The sequence below is a fragment of the Dermochelys coriacea genome, chromosome 1 (assembly GCF_009764565.3).
Source record: "Dermochelys coriacea isolate rDerCor1 chromosome 1, rDerCor1.pri.v4, whole genome shotgun sequence".
Taxonomy (NCBI): Eukaryota; Metazoa; Chordata; order Testudines; family Dermochelyidae; genus Dermochelys; species Dermochelys coriacea.
The window spans coordinates 25,303,200-25,321,603 of NC_050068.2; the positions used below are offsets into that span (position 1 = coordinate 25,303,200).

The 18,404-nt window shown below is 38.4% G+C and overlaps 1 protein-coding gene across 9 annotated transcripts in view; it reads left to right on the forward strand.

The window, feature by feature from the left end:
• FAT3 (FAT atypical cadherin 3) overlaps positions 1–18,404 on the forward strand; it is a 576,249-nt gene that overhangs the window by 414,430 nt on the left and 143,415 nt on the right. For 5 of the 9 annotated variants that reach the window (XM_038409118.2, XM_038409148.2, XM_038409169.2 and 2 more), the window contains exons 5-8: positions 1,584–1,898; positions 5,943–6,153; positions 6,566–6,634; positions 12,524–12,663. In XM_038409118.2, the coding sequence (XP_038265046.1) occupies positions 1,584–1,898; positions 5,943–6,153; positions 6,566–6,634; positions 12,524–12,663 (735 nt within the window). Of the gene's footprint in view, positions 1–1,583; positions 1,899–5,942; positions 6,154–6,565; positions 7,140–12,523; positions 12,664–18,404 lie in introns of those variants that run through there. The other 4 variants (XM_043504135.1, XM_038409158.2, XM_038409179.2 and 1 more) reach the window with 2 other exon arrangements.

Below are 18,404 nucleotides of genomic sequence, written 5' to 3' on the forward strand. Positions count from 1 at the left end.
CTCAGTCCAGTTCTCAGCAGACAAGTGTGCGCATCACAAGACTGCAATCCAACCAGTACTAATTGGCACCCAGGTTGACAGTCTCTGAAGAGAGATGCCCAAGGCTGATGCACTCCTAGAGCAGGTCCCTCTTCCCAGATGAGTGATTGGATGATGTGGGCAATCTTACATTGCTGATGCCTGCTGCCATAACAGTTGTTCTCTGTAAAGAGAGGGGTTGAGTCTCCGCAGCTGTCAGTCAAGCACTTTCCATGGTTTTAGTTTTAAAAAGTGTGGTTAAAAACAGGCCGGGGGGAAAAACAGCTTGACTCCTTCCTAGAAAATGCTGTACTTCTGCTGCTCATCCCAAGACCACTGCAGCATTTACTCTAAATCGAGGTTTCTAATTGCAGGGAGTGAACAATGTCGGGGGATAAGATTTCCAGAACCATTTAGCTTTCTTTGAGGATTGGGAGATGGGACTTTGTTTTGTAAGAAGGAAAAAAAGAGACATTTAGACAAAAATAACCCACTGAGCAGTTAACCAGCAGAGCCGTTGCTGTCAATGGTCGCCCAGCCAGACTAGAAAGTCTGTAATATTTTTGGGTGACCGCCATCAAAAATTGCTACTGTGGGAATTGGCATGTTAGCAAATTTAATTGAAAGCGAATCCAAGCTTCTTTCACGCAAGCAGAAGTCTCTTTCTGCCTTATTACTTAACTTGTTAAAATTGTACTTGAATGATGGGGGGAAAGCTTGAAATGTATATTGATTGATTTTTTTTTAAAAGAGTATTGCTGAGTCTCTCAAGTTCTTGCCAATTTTGGATCATCTCATTTTCACAATATTTCATAATGAAAATTATTAGTAATTCTCTTTTAAGTCTCTGCCAACTTCCTAATTAACTCTTTTTTCCCTCAGATTGCAGTGCTTATTTATTACTGTCAGCTCGCTGTATAGTTTACACAATGCACCAGGAATTTTTACTAAGCATGTCTCTCGTTCTGTTCTGTTGATATATGTATCTCTGTTTCCACTGCAGCCATACAAATCATGGGATTAATGAGCTGTCAGATTCTGGGTAATGAATGAAAAAATGACAGCCATCCTTTCAGAATTTAAGAACAAATGTGTTAAATTTGTCATCAGTGCTATAAAGAAATCACATCTCTTCTTCCATGTATGAATCAGAAAACTTCTAAAAAAAATTTTTTTTAAAAATGCAGTGGTGCAAAGGCCCCACATGATCCCCTGGGGAGCAAGTGGTTATTTCCAATTCCATTTCCATCTCTTTTGGCATCACTGCTCAGGGGCTGTTTGAGAGAGAGAGGCAGGAGAATGTGTTTTAGAAAAAGTAATAGATTTCTACACCTGGGGCTGTAGGTTCTAAGTTGAACCCCCACTGGAGATTTTTCTGTGTTCTCTCTTTTTGTTTATATGAACTTGCTGGATTTCTTGTTATAAACATTACTTCTTAAAGGGAAGACCTTGCTGACTACCAAAGAGTTATTTTTCCATGTGGCTCATTCCACCCATTTACAAAGTTTCATTAGATTTAGATTCCATAATTCTTCTTTATATATATAAATATATTTTTGATCCAGGTGACGGTCACAGATGGAGGCGTCTCTCCCAAGCAATCTACTGTTTGGGTGGTGGTTCAAGTTCTGGATGAAAATGATAACAAGCCTCAGTTTCCAGAGAAAGTCTATCAGATCAAGTTGCCTGAGAGGGACCGCAAGAAAAGAGGGGAGCCAATCTACAGAGCTTTTGCATTTGACAAAGATGAAGGACCGAATGCAGAAATTTCCTACAGCATCGTGGATGGAAATGATGATGGAAAATTTTTTATTGACCCTAAAACCGGGATGGTTTCTTCCAGAAAGCAATTCACAGCAGGGAACTATGACATCTTAACAGTAAGGATTCATTAACCAGAATAAGCACACACCATTTGATAATTCAAGAATATTTTTTTAAAAGTTAGTATAAATAATATCACATAGTTTTCCCTAATTTAGGAGTTATATGTAAAAACTTAACCCATTAAGAAATCCAGTCTTCATACATAACTATAGATAAAGAAAAAGCTCTTTTTACCCTGAATGTTTTCATGCAATAGCACATAATGGGTTCTTCTCAGGTTGTTCAAATGGTTGATCTTCAAAGCATCAGTTGTCTTTCCAATGCACAGGGAAAAAACGTAGACCGAGGGCTTGTCTACGCACACAATAGTTGCACTGCTGTAACTCTACCACTTCAGTTAAAACAATACAATCCCCGTAGTGTGGAGGCAGTTATATCGGTATAAAAATAATTATACTAGCATGGCTTCGCAGGCCCTCTCAGAGATCCAGAGAGGCCCAGGCCACTTCCGGCTTTTGAGGCCCCTAGCCATAATAAAAATAAAAAATGATGACACATGAAAACAAAATAAGGCACCAAAAAAAGTGAGACATAATTTGAATATTTTTTTTATTTAACAAATTCTTTTCTAGCCTTTTTTTGTGCAAATGCACTAATTATTGAGGAAAAATCTATATCAAGTGTTTAAATTTGAGGCCCCCTTTAAGCTTGAGGCCCAGGCCAAATGGCCCTCCTGGCCCCTACTGTTTGGCCCTGGGCTTATGCTTGTAAGTGAAGTGGAATAATCTATACTGATATAAAGCACTGTTACACTGGTGTAACTTCACCTACACTAGGGGTTGCACTGGAATAACTATTTCAGTAAAAAATAAATAAATAAATAAAAATCAATGCTTTAACCAAAATAGTTATGGGGCACAAAAATTGTGTGCAGACCAGGCCTGAGAGAGACAAGAGATGTGTGGTATTTTTTGATAGAATCAAATTTAGGGGCATGTGAACTCCAGAAATCCATATGTATTGAAACATTCTTGTGAGACTGAAAATGATTGGTGGTAGGCACTTAAAGGCTAATGATAAACAGCAAAGTATTGAGTGGGTGCAGGTGTCTAGTAGTGTGCCACATCGATGGATGTTTCATCCCGTCTTATTTCACATCTTCATCAGGGATCTAGGTGTCAGCGTAAACAGCACTCTGACCAGGTGCCTTCCAGATCTCACACTGCAAGCTAGGTCTCTCACTTCCTGGCAATTGGCTTTATTAATAGAATACCGTAATGTAAAGTTCAGCTCAAGTCTTCTCCCCAGGCCAAGTTCCCACTTGGAATCTACCCCAGGACTGCTCAGGATACAGCCTTGTTCCTCTCTCTCTAAAGAGCCTATCCCTCTTAAATCCAAGTAGAGTAACAAACCATCTGCTATAGTTCACCAGACCCCCTTTATCTATTTCCCAGCAAGATCAACACTGGCTAACACGATAAGGTGTTTCAGGCAAATATTTCCAGCCTTTTAAAAAGTGTGTTAATCACATTAGTTCATGCTATAGTCATACATATTTATAAATATCTCCTATAGTGTGTAACTGGAAAACACACTAAAATAAAGAAAAACTAGCCAGACTCTCTGGATGTTGACATAACTGACCAACGTACCCACATGAAATGGTATTTGTAACCCCCATCCTCCCTTCTCTTACCCAGATGTTTGTCATCCCATGTCTTTTTGTACACATAGGGCTTGTCTATCTGGACAGTTACTGTGCTGTAAGCTGCACTGTAAATCAATGGGCTAGCCCTATAGGGTGCTGCACAGTAAGTCACCATGTGAACCCTGCTGCCTCTCGCTAAAAGTTCTGCAGTATGTTTTGACCTACTGCATGCTGAAACAGCAGTAGATCAAAGTGAACTATGGAACTTTTAGCACATGGCCAGAGGGACCATGCAGCCAGTTAGCACATAGCAGGCTAGAGTGCTGTAGATTTACACCCCAGCTTGCCACGCACTAACTCTTGATATAGACAAGCCCCTAGATTGTAAACTATTCCAGGCAAGGATCATGCTTATCACACACCATGCACATTGATAGTATAATATAAATAATAAGAAGAATTAACACTAAGTTGGGAGGAATTGTGAACACTGAGGGCAGAGAAGCAACATAAATAGATCTAGAGAAACTGAAACACAGGAAGAAAGTAATCATTCTGGAAAATGGGTTGAAATAATCCAAAACATAGTACTGTAAGAGACTGAAGGATATAGCATATTGAAAAGTTAATAGTTTTGCAGTCCAAGTGCGATAGCAAAAAAGGCCACTGGTCCACATATGTGTCACGTCATGGATCATATTTGTGTTTGTACAGTGCCTGCCAAAGTAGGTCTGCTATCTCAGTTGGAATCTCCGAGTAGGACTCCAGTAATACAAATAACGATGAAAATAATAACAACAGTGTAAACACAAGATCTAGGAATTATTTAGACTGGAAATAGGAGTAATGGGGTGAAATTAAGGGAAATTTTGGGAAGATTATTAATAATAATACTTACCTCTTATATAATGCTTCTCATCAGCAGGTCTCAACATGCAAAGGTAAATATCATGATCTCCATTTTACAGATGTGGAAAATGAGGCATAGAGTTGTGAAGTGACTTCCCAAAGGTCACCCAGTAGCTTAGTGGCAAAGCCAGGAATAGAACCCAGGTCAAACTTCCTGACAGTGAAAGCCTATTACATTTTAGAAAAGTCTTCTAGAGAAGATAATGAAAATTACACTAGTCCAATTCTGGACCAGTATCAATAAAGCACTGGTAGACAGGCACCAATAACAGGTGAAAAATGTGAATTATTTGACTAGAAACATCTGTCATGTACTGTTAGAAAGCTGAGCTTCTTACTTGTCTGTTGCTTATAGCATATCTTTTTAATACTGGCATGGCAAGCAGATATAGACCTTCACATCTCACTAGTGTGAATACCATCTTGCTATTTTCCCCTGTTTGAATGACAAAATATTATTGCCCAATATCTCACAAAAACTGCAGCAGTTGTAAAATCTATGGAGTTAAGCAATGGGTGAAAAGAGCCTATATAGGATATTGAAGTCATCATCAGCATCTACCATGCTGAAAGCCCTCTGTATTCAATATTTGTTTTGTGAGTTCACGCATCCCTACAATATTGATGGTGTTATTTGACAGTGCCAGTTGTAGTGGTTTGTATCCTTTCTGCATAGCAAGGATTGTTTCAAACCCCTGACATAATTTTATTTTATCCTTGCTGTCTCAGAACTGCAGAGAAGACCAAGAAGCAGTAACAATCCCTTTAGACTTAAATTCTATCTCAGGTATTTGGCAGGTCACTTTAGTTAGTTAGAGCAGCAAAGAGTCCTATGGCACCTTATAGACTAACAGACGTATTGGAGCATGAGCTTTTGTGGGTGAATACCCACTTCGTCGGATGCAACTAAGTTAGTTACTTAGTTAGTTAAAAAAAAAATAGTGCAAAATTGAGTTTTCAACTAAATGAGTGAAAAGTGCAGAAATTTTTGATTTTGAGTGAAATTTATTGGCCTTAGATACACAAGTGGTCCCTTCAGACCCTATGAAACTATGGAAAACTTACATATTTAGACTGAAAACTGAAATATTTTGAGCCAGATATCCTGTTACAGTTCCTCATGAAGGGTTGCAGTTCAGTTTCCTCATGTCCCCGTTGTTCTCCCTGGCTGTGCTATGTTCCCCATGATTCACCATGACCAGGGGCTCTCATGATGCAACCACTTCCCTCACCAGGAGGAATAACTGTGGTGCATGCTGGGGGTTGTAGTCCAGCCAGGGAGCCTGCACCAAAAGGGAGCATGAGGTCCTCAGAATACAACTCCCATGAGGCCAGCAGCATGTCCAAATCAGAACATTTTGATTTTCACTGAAAGATCAAACTTCTACATGAAAAATTTTGACAAAAAATGAATTTTCATTTTTGTTGAAAATTTCCCCAGAAATAAACCCAACTTTACTCTGGTGGCAGTAGTAAACTCAAGATGCATTGACAGAACAGCATGTTAAGCCACCGTATGTGTTCTCTCTATGCGTAACAGATAAAAGCAGTGGACAATGGACGACCCCAGAAGTCTTCAACTGCGCGCCTCCATATTGAGTGGATTAAGAAACCCATACCCTCACCCGTATCACTGACTTTTGATGAGCCCTTCTACAACTTCACTGTCATGGAAAGCGATAAAGTGACAGAAATTGTGGGAGTGGTCTCTGTGCAACCCGCTAACATACCTTTGTGGTTTGATGTAGTCGGTAAGTTTGAACTCAGTGCTGTGAATAGGTATCAAGAGAAACATCTCAGGATGTGTGGTTTTGAGAGTGAGAAAACTAACAGTGAATTATTACCCAAATTAAAAATGTGACATGCTGAAATGAAAATGCCTAATTTAACAATATAATAATAATAATACTCATGCTTTTGTTATGACTCCTTAGCTAAGCTGAAAAGAAAGCGCTGTATGGCTGGATTGTTTTTTTTTTTCATAGTATGTTATTTACTGCAATCTTGATGTTGTCTGTCATTTAAATTCTATTGTCATACTTTGCTAATCTCATTTCTAAATGTATTTATGGTATTAGACTTGCTGTCCCTCATTTCTCTTTTCTTCACCTTTTTTTCTGCATTCTGTTCTTTTTTTTCTGCTTCCGACTGCCCTGCTTCAAGGTGGCAAGCATGCTCGAGAGATGTTCTATATTCTACAGACAGCTTGTGGGCAGAACTGTTCAACAGAAGGTACCCTTAGTGCAAACACATTTGCTAAAGTACAACTATCCAAGCTGCCTTTTTTTTTCTTTTCTTTTTTTTACAAGTTCTTTGAAGCAAATTATATGACACCTTTCATAAGCGCCTGTGACAGGATGGACTGGATACATTCTTTTCTATGACAGCTTTTATCATATCCAATTATTAGCCCTTTATTCACGGATTTTCACAATTTAACCAAAAAAAATTCAAAGGTTTTACTGTTCAATGCTGTCCGTTTAAAATGGGAAATGGAAAAAAAATTAGGCACAAGCAGCATCAGCATGGTGGTTGCAAGTGGAGCCACCAAAATGGTCCACTTGAATGCAGGCTGAAAAAGTGAAATCAGTTTAGATGTGAGATTTCAAGCACAAAATTGCCTAATTTGCCTTCCATAACTTTGCTTATAAAGGGTGGGGGAAAGGAAAGCAAGCATGGTTGGTAAAAGGCAGGAGAGGGCATGACAGTGGTGGTATTTTAAATGCAAAGGCAAATGCAGTAGGTCTGTGGATATCAGAAAAAGAGGGAAGAAGGAGTATTGCTTAGCAGCTGGGAACTAAGAGTCGGCATTCCTGAGGTCTGTTCCCAGCTCTGCCACTGATTTATTTGTGTGACTTTGGGCAACTCACTTAACAGCTCCGTAACCTTTCTGTCCTTAATTTGTGCAGATCAGGAAGGGAAACTGTTGCATTTCCTCTTCTATCTGTAGCTGGGTTTCTGAGATGCCAAACATCATTAAAACTAAACCCAATGCTGTTGCGCTCTTGCATTCTGGGTAGCCCTTTGAGAAGAGCAAAACACATCTCCTGATGTCTTCCCTTGCATTCTTCAATAGTTTTAGCACAGTATGAGCAGTTTATATTAGCATCATGTTTACATACCTTTTCTCTTGCTGACCCTAACTATCTTCCCGGGGGAGGCCCTCCCCCCCCACATTGACTTTGTCACTTTTTGAACTCAAACTTCTTGTTGGACTTCTCTGCCCTTCATCCTGTTTTGTCTTTTGCTCAGTGAATCCCACCACTCATTATAATGCTCTCAACTTTAAGCCTGAGAGAAGGCTGCTGCTTTCCAGCTACATTCTTACGCATCATTGTAATTATTCCTGTTCCAGCACCTCCTCGTAATGATGCTCAACATGTTTGCCCCCTCAAAGAGATGGCTGATGAAGAGCATGCATGATAATTAGAGCCCGTAGTTGGTAATTTAATACAGTACTTACAGCTAGAATAGCTTAAATACTTTTTAAAATAGGTTTTAGTTTATTCCTTCCCCCCCAAAAAAACAAAAAACAAAAACCAACCAACAAACCAACATTGTCCATAAAGGCTCTAGGGTTTGATGTTAGCCGGTACCAAGAGGTGTTGATCACCTAATTTCCATTGACTTTACTAGGTATTCTGGGCACTCGGCACTTCTCAGTATGTTGCAGGGTCGATTCCCTAGTCTGCGTCTGTGGCCATCTACTTTAGTAGTAGTATTTCTACTGCAGTAGTGCCTCGTAGCAGCAGGCATGAACCAGGACCCCAATGTGCTTGGTGCTGTGCAAACAAAGAACAAAAATATGGTCTCTGCCACAAAGAGATTACAATCTAGTATTTATGTTTAGATTAATTTAGCTGCTTCTGATCAGTGTCAGTTACCGTACGGGAAGCTCGGAGGGACTGATGGCTCCAGACAGCTGTTTGTGAGCCACACTAAAAGATGGCAGCAACCTTGCCCTGATCGAATTTTGCACTTGCATCTCCATGAACATCCCACAGTAAAGTCAACGGGAGCCCTGCATGCTTATGGAAGTGCCTGATTTAACCCAGAGTTTGGAGTTCAACCTTTAGGTTTATTGGCTTCATAAAATAAACGAGGACCAGAATCTCCCAGTGTAATCGTTTCCCTTCATTATTTTTTTCAGATATCTACTTGCCTCTTTGTTTAATTTGGAATTCACCTCCTCACATAGGAGGCTGCCTTCTATTTGGGCCCTTCTAATCAATAATGGTTGAAAAGTCAAACCCGATTTCTGTTTTCAGCATATATTCAATTTATCTGTCAGGTCACACACAGCCCACAGCACTACATTGTGAAGGCCCTGAACACAAGAGCCCATTTTCTCAGTTTTTGTTATATTTAATCACTGTTTGATAAGAAACTCATTTTCAATGGAATAGAAGCTCCAAAACAGTTGAAATTATTTTTGTTCCCATGTAAACTGAGCCCTCTCTCTGTCTCTGTCTCTTTCACCCCTTTGCACTGGTCGTGGGAGTGGTACGATAATTAGTGTGCTACTTTCGCTGCATTAGCTGAGCTGCACGGTGCTGATTGTTGCTTGAGTAGCATGTTTCACAAAACCCCTCTTACACTTTCCCAATAGGTCTCTCTCCATCACTTCTTCCTACTCTTGATGTAGGCCTTTAAAAGGACAGGCATCTTTAAAACTAGAGCAGGACCTTCCTACCCCATTGTGCTTAAATTCCAGTAATTTCAGGATCCCTGGCTAATAATAATGTAAACTTTTTTCTATGCAAACCACATTGCACCAATTTTCATTGAGTGCCAAAAACATGATTCCCCAGCCTCTTTTGAATCATCTGCTATGAGAACTGTGTACTGTATTTCTTGATTCCCGCCCCCCATCCCCACACACACACCTTATTTTCTGCCCCTTACTCAGCTTTTCAGGAGAATCACAGCCTTGGATTTGCTACTAACAGTTACTTTGCTGAAATTCAAAGTAGCCATCCTCTGAAAGCATCCTTTGGAAGGAAGTAGGTCCAAGCACTGGTCACAAAATAATTTAATTCCACTAATTTGTAGGGAAGGCAAGAATTCTCTTTCTTTCTGTCGTACTTTATCCGTCCTTTCCTAGTATTTTTTCTGCATTGCTTTCTACATCTCTGAAGTCTCGGACTGGGGAGAGGCAGGTTCCAGAAGCAAAACCTTATTATGATTTGGTTTCTGGGAAACACTTGTTCCCTATTCTGTCCCACTTGAGGAAATTCCTTTGGGTGCTTCTATCATTGCCTCCTTGGAGTCCATGTATGTAGTGAATACATTTGTACACACTGTTACAATTAAGAATTTATAGCTAATTTACTAGTAAGGTGTCAGCATTTCAATATGCTTTTGGAAACACTCACCTGGTGAGGGATTGTTTGCAGTGCGGCTAAACCCTGGAACTCTGAGACACAAGTTTGACTTGCCTCTGGTGTGTATGCTAGAAGAAAGGCACAATGCAAATATATCAGACTGAGTGAGAGGTCATTCCCCTAAATGAAATAATCAAGTGATAAATTCTCTGTTGTCCACAGCTGATGCAAAATACAAACTACCCATAAATATGGCCCTCAATCCCAATGGAGATTGGGCTGATAGCAAACCTCACCCTAAAATGCAGATCCAGTTCTTTGACCTAGCCTTTCCTCAGTAACACTATTTAATACAAAACTGAACCATGAAAAATAAACACAGCCCAGCCCCTGCTGACTGGTGGGAGGGACAGGAGAAAGAGAGAGAGGGAGAGAAATATATCATGAATATAATTTTGGAAGGCCATATGAGAGCCTATACTATTAATCCAATTGAATTAAGTTTATTAATTTTAGAAAGAGATTATGGAGTTAGTCAAAGTTTTCTGTGACTCATAGAGCAAGGACAGATGGGTGGTGTTTGTGGCACAGTGTTGAACAATCTGCATTGTCCTCATCCTAAACACTATACTTGGCAAGCAAGGAAAGGGCATTTAAAAACTTGTATTGCTAATCTCTCAGTTTTAACTTCTTGGAAGTTTTAAAGGCAGAGTTTCCTTGGAAGTGTGTGCTGATAACATACGATTTTTGATTGCTCGATAAGATAGTTATTAAGCATTTTGTATTAAAGACTTTCATTTTATTTCTCATGGTTATCAGTGTGAAACATTCTCTTTGAAAAGTGCAGACTGTCCCAAGGCTATCTTTGTTTCAGCCCAGGTTTCCTTGCAACCATCTGCAAACTCGCTTCTTCAAATGATTTTTTTTCCTGGAGTTGATTTATTTTTCATGCAGTATTTCCCAAGTAAACCAATTAAAAACATTAATTGGGAGATGACCTCTCTTTTTTTTTAGGTTAACTTAAAAATACCTCCAAACATATGATCTTATAGTTTTCAAATAATTTGGTATCTTCATAACTTTAATTAAATGTCAAGGACAATTATGCTTTCACTAGCAATTAAAAAGTGTTAAGTATATATAACCACTGGGAACAGTAAGTGTTTGGTTGTGCAGAAAGGGAGTGGGGAATAAGAGTGCTTTCCTTCTTTGTAAATCACAGCAGATCAAATTGCAGTGTTTTAATGGAGGGCCATATTGTGCTTGATAGGCTCAGCTCACTGGTGGGGCATTGCAGGAGACAGGTTCCTCTGGATCTCCCAGTGTGCAGAGGGAGTTCGATGACTGCCCAATAGCTTCGGATGGTGCCGCAAACTCCCACACTGTGCATCTAGCTGTTGCAGGTCAGGGTGAGGCCTTGCCTGCTCCCCTCCCTGTTCTTTTTGGTATAGTTTGTGTATCAGGGTGTGAGAGCAAGGAGTAAAGGTAGCCCCCAACCCCCCCAAAAATGGTTACGGTTTCACCATAATAAAGTAGCCATTCAATACAATTACTGGGCAAAACCAAAATCAATGGAATGAAATCTCTCAACTATAGACCTGATCCCTATAGAGACTAAGCACCTCCTGAAACATTTTAAACACCCCCTGAAATCAATGGGAATCAAAGGCACTTGCAGGATCAGGCCCTTAGAAAATATAGCTCCCGGAATGGTACTGATATTTAATTAAAATAGCGCAAGAGTTCTCTCCCCGTCTAGTCTTATTCCTCCTCCTCATGCTCCAGAAAATCTCAGAGTTGGAATTATAATAAACTCCTCTTTATAGCTGAGTAGGGTGACCAGAAGGCAAACTGGGGGGGGGGGGGGGTTATAGGCACCTATTTAAGACAAAGCCCCGAATATCGGAACTGTCCCTATAAAATCGGGATATCTGATCGCACGGGGCGGGAGGGGGGGAAGCACAGCAGCAGTTAATGCAATCCTACTTTTTGCACAATGAGCAGTTCTAACTTATGAACTGTAGCTGTGGTAGAATATTCTTGGTAACCCTTTAATCTTTGGTTGTTTATGGCTTTCCCTTATTCTTTTGTTGATTTTTTTTCCCTACTTTATGAGCTGCTGGAATATTTTTTGCACTGCTGTAGGTAATTTGGTTTGGCAGGACAATTGTGTATTTGGAACAATTCTGATGTAAAATGCAGAGAGAAGTTTTAGAGGTTTATTTTGATTTGTGTTTTTTTTGGTGTCTTCCCTGTCAACATGGTTTAATTATTTCTGAGAGAGACAAATTATTTGACCTCTCCTGACAAATATTTACATGTCCTTGAAATTAGCATTACATTTCTCTATTTGCATTTTTTTCCATGTAATAAGCCGTACTCATTTTAAAAGCCCAGTCTAGTCCTTGCACCCCTTGACATAAAATCTGCAGAATTGAACCCCCTTAAAATGAATTTCTTAAACCACAACTTATGCTTGTTCATTACAGGAACATCTCTTGTGGGTTTATAACCTCTAAAATCTTTTTATAAACTCAGTTAATAATGCTTCACTTAAATATATTGTTGAAGGTTTTGTTTTCAGGGCATTTTTATAACATCTGTTTTACAGTGTACAAAACTCTGCTTTGAAATATAAATTATTTTAGAACAAAAAGTTTCACTAAAATTCACTGGGTTATGTGTAAAGAAGGCCCTAAACATGGTTGTCAATAAACAGATACACCTACCCCAGATACATTTTCTATGGAAAGTTTCCAGAGATAGCTAATTGAATTGTGTTTTTGTGGACGATTAGGAGGGAATTTCGATAGTTCTTTCGACGCTGAGAAGGGTGTGGGCACTATTGTCATTGCAAAGCCCTTGGATGCAGAGCAGAGGTCAATATATAACATGAGTGTGGAGGTCACCGATGGAACAAATGTTGCAACCACTCAGGTACAATATCGCATTCTTTCTGTGCAAGTTTTTCATTTGTTTGTGGAATTTGTGCAATATTGCAGAATAACTAAATTAAAAGAACATCATATGGGAGCCAAGTTAAATGATTTGGCATTTGACGAATATTTTGAAGCATGTTTCCACTTGATTTGAAGAGATTTGAATGTTTAATACTTAGAATAGTAGCATTTCTTCTTCTGGTCTTCATGTTCATGTTGAATCAAGATTCTGTCCCGGAACTGAGGGTTTCCATATCAGATGGGAGCTAGGCGCAGATGTTGACCGCACAGATTTGTATTATACAACAATGGTCCAGAGGACTTCATCTTACATCTTAGTGATTCTGCAGTTTTTGTGAATATTACTGTAGAATACTGCGGATTATTTTCTTTTTCTGTTTCTTTTTCTTTTTTTTTCTTTCTTTCTTCTAAATGCAGTTCATACCTCTCAACCTACCCATGCCTAAATGTGGAACATAATGTGTAGCAAAGACCCAAAATGAGGGGAAGGCACAAATTATTCAGGCAGAAAACTTGTGCTGTGGGATTCCTTCCTTTCCTGTCAATGACTGTCTAACCTCAATTCTACATTTCTTTATTTCTGATGTCAGTAATTTCAAACAATACAAGTAAGGGGATGAATTTGTATGGAGCATAGACCACTTTGGGACTAAAAGGAGAGATGTCCCTCAAAATGAGGTACAGTTGAGAGGTATGGACTAGTTAGTGTCTTGACTCCTAACTCAGCATGAGAGTGAAGTGTGCATGAAGCATGCATCTTATAGTGATAGGATGAAGTATACATCATTGGAATGTAGAGGGACTCCAAGATTAAAGGTGAACTGTAGAGAAAATGAAAAAATTAGGTTTGTAATGTTATTTGCTTCTTTATAATGCAAAAAAATGTCATGGCAGATTTATTTTTTGCTTTTTTTATCTTACTGTTATCAGAAATGTCTGGTTTTGCTTGGATGACTCATATATAGTTTGGGAGCTCTCCGCCCTTATTTGAAAAGATGATCAAAGTCTCAAACTTCAAGAATTATGAGCTGTTTAACCGTCGCCATTTACAGTACTTCCAGTTTGTACTTTTTGATTTATCTCCAGAGCCTTCAGTGACAGTTAAACAGAAGCATTTGATACAAGCTTGTAGCTAGCAAAATACATTTTGTACATATATTGGCTAGTTCTTTATCCCAATCCTAAATATAACCATAATCTCTGTGGGCCAGACATGTCATGTTACATACCAGTGCAATCACTTACGCAGCCTCTGTGATTTGATTTAGATATCAAATAGTATGTTATTAAAATGCTTGATAAATAACCAAAAGAAAGAACCAAGAAACAAAACCAAAACAGTTGCCCACAATGAAAATTGTGCTTTATAGTGGGTGTCCACCTAGACCCATGGTTTAATAGAGAGGAAGCATGGCCCAGTGGATAGAACACTGGTCTTGGTAAGCTTCTTGGGGCAAGGACTGTCTTTTTGTTCTTATGTTTGTACAGTGCCTAGTATAACATGGTCCTGGTCTGTGACTGGGACCCCTAGGTACTACAGTAATACTACTAATGAAAAATAATAATAAATAGTAGGTTGTGGGTGGGCTTGGCTGAAGTCCCTGCTCTGCCATAAGCTTCCTGTATGACCTTGGGCAAATCAATTATCTTCTCTGTGCCTCGGTTTTCCATCTGTAAATCAGGGATTCCCTAAATCACCAGTGTCTTGTGAGGACAAGTACATTAAACATTGTGAGGTACTCAGATACTATAGTAACTGGCTATATAAGATATAGCAATAACTATCATTTCCTGTATGATATATAATCAACTCATTAACTAGTTTTTTTCTGGAAGTTATATTTTCATATGTAGAAATAGGAATTAAAATTATAAAGATTGTTTTCTTTTATAGAGTGTGAAATAATGTTAGAGATGAGAATTTATAATATAGGAAATACTGAATAGTGTTCCATATATTCACATTCTATAATTCTCTTATAAATTCATGTGAGGTATTTTTATCATATTCAAAAGTTTGAATTTTCAAACTTACAAGTGATAAAAAGAGCTGAATAATGTTACTCACCTTTGTTTATTTAACAAAGTAAAGCCCATGTGCTAAGTCAAAAAATCTCATATATAATATTAATATAATCTTCTGAGAGTTCTCAGAAGTCCCAGGACATTACACTGTAGGCATAGAACCACCTAGGTTTTAATTAGGGCTGTCAAGTGATTAAAAACATCGTGATTAATCTCACAAATAAAAAAAATCACGATTAATTGTGCAAGTAAACACTAATACAATACTATTTATATAAATATTTTTGGATGTTTCCCAAATTTTCAAATACATTGATTTCAATTACAACGCAGAATACAAAGTGTACAGTGCTCACTTAATATTTATTTTTATTATAAATATTTGCACTATAAAAATAAAAGAAATAGTGTTTTTCAGTTAGCTTAATACAAGTACTGTATTGCAATCTCTTTATCATGAAAGTTGAACATACATATGTAGAATTATGTACAAAAAATAACTGCACTCAAAAATAAAACAATGTAAAACTTTAGAGCCTACAAGTCCACTCAGTCCTACTTCTTGTTCAGCCAATCGTTCAGGCAAATAAGTTTGTTTACATTTGCAGGAGATAATGCTGCCTGCTTCTTATTTACAATGTCACCAGAAAGTGAGAACTGGTGTTGTAGCCAGTGTTGCAAGATATTTATGTACCAGATGCGTTAAAGATTCATATGTCCTTTCATGCTTTAATCACCATTCCAGAGGACGAGTGTCCATGCTGATAATGGCTTCCGCTCAATAACGATCCAAAGAAGTGCAGACCAACGCATGTTCATTTTCATCATCTGAGTCAGATGCCACGAGCAGAAGGTTGATTTTCTTTTTTGGTGGTTCAGGTTCTGTACTTTTCACACACTAGTCTTGCTCTTTTAAAACTTCTGAAAGCATGCTCCACACCTCATCCTGATCAGATTTTGGAGGGCAGTTCAGATTCTTAAACCTTGGGTCAAATGCTGGCGCTATCTTTAGAAATCTCACATTGGTACCTTCTTTGCGTTTTGTCAGATTTTGCAGTAAAAGTGTTCTTAAAATGAACAACATGTTGGATCATCACCCAAGACTGCTATAACATTAAATATATGGCAGAATGTGGGTAAAACACAGTGCAGGAGACATACAATTCTTCCTTAAGGAGTTCAGTCACAAATTTAATTAACACAATATTTTTTGAACAGCGTCATCAGCGTGGAAGCATATCCTCTGGAATGGTGGCCAAAGCATGAAGAGGCATACAAATGTTTTGCATATCTGGCACATAAATACCTTGCAATGCTGGCTACAAAAGTGCCATGCAAACCTCTGTTCTCCCTTTCAGCTGACATTGTAAATTATCTCCCATAAATGTAAACAAACTTATTTCTCTTAGCGTTCAGCTGAACAATAAATAGGACTGAGTGGACTTGTAGGCTCGAAAGTTTTGCATTGTTTTGTTTGAGTGCATTTATGTAACTAAAAAAAATCTACATTTGTAAGTTGCGCTTTCACGATAAAGAGATTGCACTACGTACTTGTATGAGGTGAATTGAAAAATATTATTTCTATTGTTTATCATTTTTACAATGCAGATATTTGCAATGAGAATAATATAAAGTGAGTACTGTACACTTTGTATTCTATGTTATAATTGAAATCCATGTATTTGAAAATGTAGAAAAACATCCTAAATAGTTAATAAATTTCAATTGGTATTCTATTATTTAACAGTGCGAATAAAACTGCAATTAATTGCAATTAATTTTTTAATCACTATTAATTTTTGCGAGTTAACTGTGATTAATCAACAGCCCTAGTTTTAATGTTACTTGCAAAAATATTTTCTGGAAGAAGTGTGTGGGGGGGGGGAATGCATCTATAAATCCCTTTGCTTCATTTAAAAAAAATAATAAAAGAATCCTTCCCACTCACCCCCCTCCCCCAACACGCAGTGGTTTACTACAAAACAGCTGATCTTCAACATGCTTAATGGAACCATATTTCCTTTTATTCAACAGCACTTGTTCTTCCTTTATCTCTTTCTGTCATTTGGTGCATTACACAGTCAGAAGTGGTAAAAGATATTGTAAAAATACCAAAAAATTTTGTTTCAGTAATATGATCAATGCTGAAGACTGCATAACAGCTTCAGTTTCTTCAGTAGTAGTGCTGAACATTTATTAAATTCTGATAAACTATTATGACTTCCTTCACCCCATGGCCCTGCACACTATATGTTATAGTGTAGTAAGAGAAACAAAACCATTATGATTTAAGAAAAGGAGTACTTGTGGCACCTTAGAGGCTAACAGATTTATTTGAGCATAAGTTTTCGTGAGCTACAGCTCACTTCATCGGATGCTTATGCTCAAATAAATGTGTTGGTCTATAAGGTGCCACAAGTACTCCTTTTCTTTTTTGCGAATACAGACTAACACGGCTGCTACTCTGAAACCTGTCATTATGATTTAAAATTCACATGTTTTGTGTTATAGATAAGTTTTGATGGAGGTAAAAGAAAGAATTTAAGAAACCCAAGAAGGCCTTAAAGGTTTCCACATAAATTAAAGGATGTTTGGTGGGGGAGTGGATGATGTCAAGTTACAGAGATCCATGCAAATTCGTGAGTGAGACACTATTCGTTTTAATGTACTGTTCCCACTTACCACGTTGTCCCTTCATCCAGGCTGCAACCACCACGTTTTATGCCAGTAAAGATCTATTTTAGTGCACTCCAGCTATGATCCAAGCAAAGTGGCAGCGGTAGTTGTGAGGAAGGAATATTGATTTACTTGATATATTATTGGAGTGTGAGTATGAAGGTACTATTAGATTGATTAACTTCTAGGAAGGCTAAGCGAGGAACAAGATAGGAACGGGTTTTGTTTTTTCTCCACTTAATTCATCATTGCTGAAGGCAATGCGATAATTTATAAAAGTCTGAAGTTGTACACCACCTCTGAGTTCATGAGAAATGTGATTCTTGCAGGTATCACCTGTTCACTAGTCCTTTGGGGACATCTGCTGTCCCCACACTTGAATGAAACCATGAAGCCATGACCCTAGGACTCTGCTTTTGCTGTAGGCCATAAGATTTAATCTTGATGATGGAGAGTATATTGCCCTCAATTGAACAAAGAGGGGCTTCTGCTGGCACAGAATCAATTTAATGGTACCCTTTTCCCCACTCCCTTCTCAGTATTGACCAGCCCTGATGAAAAGAGGTCAGGAATAGAGCTGGCCAGAAAATAGAAATCCCTTCCCATGAAAAATTTGGCATTTAATAAAAAATTATCACAAACCAGGACAAAATGCCAAATTTTTTTGCAAAAAGAGATTTCAAGAAAAAGATCATTTTAGGAGAACTGAAACAGATATGTTCAGTTTCCCGGCTGCCCACCTGGAAGTGTCTTGTCAATTTCACAAGAACCTTTCAGCCCAGCTGTTAGAGAAGCAAAGAAACTGGGTGCTCTGCCTTCCTGCTTCCCCTTTCACTAACAGCTGTTCACTCTTCTAAAATACCTAGAAAGGTACAGAGGAGTGAGGAATGATTTATTTCTGTCAGCTCCAGTGCTACCAACTCTTGCAATTTTATTTGATGGATTTTCTTAATGCCTTGGAGTCGTGCTATTACATGAGAACATTAGAACATAAGAACGGCCATGCTGGTTCAGACC